Source organism: Tursiops truncatus, chromosome 18, assembly GCF_011762595.2.
Source record: "Tursiops truncatus isolate mTurTru1 chromosome 18, mTurTru1.mat.Y, whole genome shotgun sequence".
NCBI classification, from domain to species: domain Eukaryota; kingdom Metazoa; phylum Chordata; class Mammalia; order Artiodactyla; family Delphinidae; genus Tursiops; species Tursiops truncatus.
In genome coordinates, this window is record NC_047051.1 from 10,847,308 (window position 1) to 10,852,609 (window position 5,302).

Below are 5,302 nucleotides of genomic sequence, written 5' to 3' on the forward strand. Positions count from 1 at the left end.
TAGGTTCGTCTCCCTGACATCAATTATATACTCTCCTTACATAACAAAATTTCTATAATACTTTGCTGAATGCCCCATGCTGTTTCATCACTCCATAACTCTGAACATCCTGTTCCTTCTTCTTGAAATATCCTTCCCATTTTCTTCACCTGATGTGAAGAAAAATTCATTCTTAAAGATCTAATGATAACTTTTCTATGAAACCTTCCTTGGTCCAATGACCCTTCTCAGCCAATTACTCTTCTAAGCCACTGTCCTTTTCTTGTGCTCCTCATTCTGTATTTCAAGCCTACAGCAACATTTATTAAATTTTACTGTTATTTCACCACTAATCATCAGAAGAATGCAAATCAAAACCACATGAGATATCATCTCACACCTGTCAGAATAGCTATCATCAAAAGAACACAAATAACGAATGTTGGCGAGGCTGTGGAGAAAAGGGGATGCTGGCGCATTGCTGGTGGGGGTGTAAACTGGTGCAGCCTCTGTGGAGAACAGGATGGAGGTTCCTCAAAAAACTAAAGATACAACTACCATATGACCCAGCAATTCCACTCCTGGGTATATATCCGAAAAACACAAAACAAAACATTAATTCAAAAAGATACACACACCCCAATGTTCACGGCAGCATTATATACAATGGCCGAGATACGGAAGCAACCTAAGTGTCCATTAACAGATGAATGGATAAAGAAGTTTTGGCATATTTACATATGTATATATGTATGTGTGTGTGAATATATATATATATATATATATATATATATATGTATATACACACACACACACACACACACACACACACAATGGACCACTACTCAGCCATTAAAAAGAACAAAATTTTGCCATTTGCAGCAACATGGATGGACTTGAAGGGCATTATGCTAAGTGAAGTAAGTCAGACAAAGAAAGAAAATACTGTATGATATCACTTATATGTGGAATCTAAAAAATACAACAACTCGGCGCGAAGGCTGTTCAGTCCCGGGCTTTGCAAGTTTGTCGTTCTCTCCGTCTGGACTCGAGGCTTCTGCCGCAGCCATGATCCGCCAGATCATCGGTCAGGCCAAGAAGCATCCTAGCTTGATCCCCCTCTTCCTATTTATTGGAGCGGGAGGTACTGGAGCAGCACTGTATGTTTTGCGCCTGGCGTTGTTCAATCCAGATGTCAGTTGGGACAAAAAGAATAACCCAGAACCCTGGAACAAACTGGGTCCCAATGATCAGTACAAGTTCTACTCAGTGAATGTAGATTACAGCAAACTGAAGAAAGAAGGTCCAGACTTCTAAATGAAATGTTTCACTATAAAGCTGCTTAGAATGAAGGTCTTCCAGAAGCCATCCGCACAATTTTCCACTTAACCAGGAAATATTTCCCCTCTAAACGCACAAAATCCTGTTGGTGTATTGTGATGGGGTTTACACTGATTAATAAATAGTTTGAAACTTGAAAAAAAAATAAAATAAAATAAAAAAATAAAAAAAATAAAAAATACAACAAACTAGTGAGTACAACAAAAAAGAAGCAGACTCATAGATGTGGAGAACAAACTAGCAGTTACAGTGGATAGGGGCAATATAGGGATGGGGAGTGGGAGGTACAAGCTATTGGGTGTAAGATAGGCTCAAGGAGGTATCGTACTATACTGAAAATGTAGCCAATATTTTGTAATAACTGTAAATAGAAAGTAACTTTTAACATTGCATTTTTAAAAGTTTTTTTTTAAATAATAAATTAATAAATAAATACATTTTACTGTTTTTTACATGCCTATTTTCACGCCCTCCATAAGACTTCAAAGCCCTTCAGGATGAATATCAGTGAGCATGAATGAAGATTTGGGCATAAATCCACTTTTCTATCTACAGTACCTATCATAGACGTTGTCTATCAGATTCCATAGTTTCTGGACACATAATCCAATTTAGCTGGTTTATGCAAAAAGGGAGTTATTAAGAGGTGTAAGACAGCTAACAAAATTTCTAGGAGAGGCAGGTTGTGCAGCTTGGCCGTTATTCAACCAACAACTCTCAGGCACTAGAACACTCAGTCCCTGTAAGGGACTCTCCTAGCTGAAATCTCACTCTCACCAATGATAAGACCACTAGTCCCTTTATCAAAGCTTCTGCAGAAGAATCAAACATTGCACCACCCTACCTGCCAGAAGATTCTATCTCCCTGCATATTTACACCAACCACTCAGTACTCTTCCTTCCAAGTCTCACTTAACAAAAGCATGATACTCTGCACAACTCCAGAAGTCGCCAACACATCATGCAGAGCCTGTAAGCCATATGCTGAGACACTCTTCACACAGGTTATGTATGCTTGAGGAGACACAGCTCACAGGTGGAATCCTAGCTGCAGAGGGGTCTGGGAAATGTAATTTCAACCTCCCTGCTTCAATAGTTCAGGCAGTCATGCTAAAAAGGAGACGGAGTGGGCGGTGAGCGAACCACTTTGCAGTTCCTCTTCCATTAATGCCTAATAAATGATGAGGGGGAATGAACAGATAGAAGGAAGAAATGTAAGGATCATAATTATCATCTTAATTCCTCCATATTCTGCTGTTTAAGTAATTCAAATTTCACTCTTTTTTTTTGTGGTACGCGGGCCTCCCACTGCTGTGGCCTCTCCCGCTGTGGAGCACAGGCTCTGGACGCGCAGGCCCAGCGGCCATGGCTCATGGGCCCAGCCGCTCCGCGGCACGTGGGATCTTCCCGGACCAGGGCACGAACCCGTGTTCCCTGCATCAGCAGGCGGACTCTCAACCACTGCGCCACCAGGGAAGCCCCAGGGTACATGTTTATCAAACACAGCAACCTGTACCCTACCAACCAGACACCTGATCTTTTCCATCTGCTTTCACGATTCTCTCCAGAATCAATGCCATGAATGGTTAGAGGACATTTTAATGCTTTACTTACCCACATTCATTCTGTATCCAGCTTTGCTGCTGGTATTCCTCTTTGCTGTTTAAAAGAGATTTTCTACGAGTACAAGATAAAATAGTATTGATTCTAAAAAGAAATGTCATATTTCCCTATAGCTTAGTTTTAAAATAAACAACCTTTGTTCAGTTCCAAAAAATTTGCATATGACCTGAGTAAGTAACATTTGACAAAATAGAGAAGTGTTCTGTTGAACAATAAGAACACTTCCTTCTAACCCTTCCTTTCATTCAAGGTCATGTGCAGCTTACATAAATATTACATGAAACCTGTTTTTCAAGGAATCACTGTCTATGATGATTTATAGAGACATAAGTCCATTGGCAAAGTCTACCTTTTCAAATATCACAAGCTTTTATTTTCCAGCAAGAAGAAGAAAGTGACTCTCATTAGGTAAATGGAGCTATTCTTTCATGCAGGATTAAGATTTTAATGCAGTTTATGTGTGCAATTAAGATTTATCAAAGGTTTTTTGTGTGTGTGTCAGGTGACAAGATGTGTTGCAACTCAGTTTAAAGTCCAGACCTCACTGGTTGGAAGAGCAAAAATAAGTTATGACACAAAGTTTGCATCAGGAAAAGATAGAGAATATTTTCTTTTTTATTCTCATTTAATCTTTGCTGCAATGTGAGCTATTATAGAATTAAATAGTGAATAGATATTCTTAGCCTTAAAACTGTTTTATAAAAAGAGGTCAATTTTGCTGAATATATTTGCTCTGTCAACAAACAGGTGCTGAACAATTATTATGTGTAAAGCACTTTAATAGGTGCTATTAAAAGTGTCATATGTCATTGTGAGGCAAAACATTTTCCTACATATATTAGCTGATTGGTCTGGTAAAATAAAAAAAAATACGCTGCATGAAAAGATTTAACATGCTTTAGAGAAGTTTTACTTTATTATTAAAAATCCCATAATTACTGTCAGGGGACCTCTTATTTTTATCATTTAGAATTGACCTCAGATAAAGTACTCTGTAAATACATTACTTAATATAATACTACAAGAAGTAAAAACGACTTTTCATTGCCTTGCTTTTCACAGAATCTCCTTCTACCTCTCTAGCTTCCTTTAGCTTTAGCTTTAGCTAAAGTTTAGCTTTAGCTAAAGAAACTCTTTAGCTTCCTTTTTGCTTATTCATTATTCAACACATTTTTATTAAGTGTCAGGCACTATGCTTGACATTGAGGATACAAAGGTGAAGAAGAAAGGAAACAGTTGTTCTTTTGTGAAGCTGATGGTCTGGTTGGGGAGACAAAAAAAATAACATGACAGGTCAAATAGAGGTTTCCATTGGGACACACGGTAGGGGCATCAAGACCAACATACGCAGGAGAGACAGAAAAGGGGAAATGATGGGGAAAATATCCCAGAGGAAGAGACATTTATCTCACCCATAAAGCAATTCTCTACAGTCTCATCACTACCAGAGGAAGAACACAATTTTTCAATGTAGGTTTCGAACCCAGTTTTAGGTGACTCCTTTAAATCATTCAGCTAGGTACCCATTATCCCCAACTGGTTCATTCTTGAATTGAGCCTGAGGAGGCCCTAGCAATTATGCCTCCCAAGCTGTAATGTTACCTCCACCACTATTCATTTTTTTTTGTTGCCTTGGTTTTAGGCGTTTCATTTTCTAGCGAGACTGAAGCACTCTCCTAGATTCCAAACGGTTTGTCCAGGACCTTGATCCCCTGCTTAGCTCTTGCCAAATTCTCCCGCACTCATTCCCACTCTTCCCAAAGATCAAAGTGCCTGTTTCTAGGTTACTTCCCTTACAGGATGGGTCCATCTTCCAACTCAGACAGAATTCATAAAAATTGCATCTAGTTTCACCTCTCAAATTGGACTCCAGAAAACAAACACCATCTGAGGAGGAAGGTAGCCAGCCACACCCCCACAAACATTGTAATACAGGAGGCACTGCTAGTTGTCTCCTCACTTGGGGTGAGGACATGTATCAGTAAGTGTTCTTTTGTTGCAAGCAACAGAAATCATTTTGAGCGTCTTTAATGGAAGAAAAAAGAAAACGCATTGGAAAGAAGTTGAGGTCACAGAGTTGAAGGAAAATCTAAAGAGCCAAAGTTCAGAAAGACCAGAAACCAGAGCCGTTCTGGGCACTGAGGCAACAGGAATGAATGGGCACGCTCTCCAGGAGGCCATCACTGGAATGAATCTACTTTGAACACATTCTGCAAGACTTCAGTTCCAGAGAAAAGGCATCAGGTCGGCCAAGCTTGGGGCATGTGCCCACCCATTGGCCAGAGGAAGACAGGTTCCACTATTGACTACATCCAATGGAAGAGGAGTGATTCTCCAAAGCATAGTTGGGATGCTGTTA

At 39.6% G+C, this 5,302-nt stretch overlaps 1 protein-coding gene across 1 annotated transcript; it reads left to right on the forward strand.

Annotated features, from left to right (window-relative positions):
* Window positions 1–973: 973 nt before the first annotated feature.
* On the forward strand, window positions 974–1,472 carry LOC117308806 (cytochrome c oxidase subunit NDUFA4). The gene has a single exon (XM_033843370.2). It carries the CDS (start codon window positions 1,048–1,050, stop codon window positions 1,294–1,296), a length of 249 nt encoding a protein of 82 aa, XP_033699261.1. The 5' UTR covers window positions 974–1,047; the 3' UTR covers window positions 1,297–1,472.
* The last annotated feature ends 3,830 nt before the right edge of the window (window positions 1,473–5,302 follow it).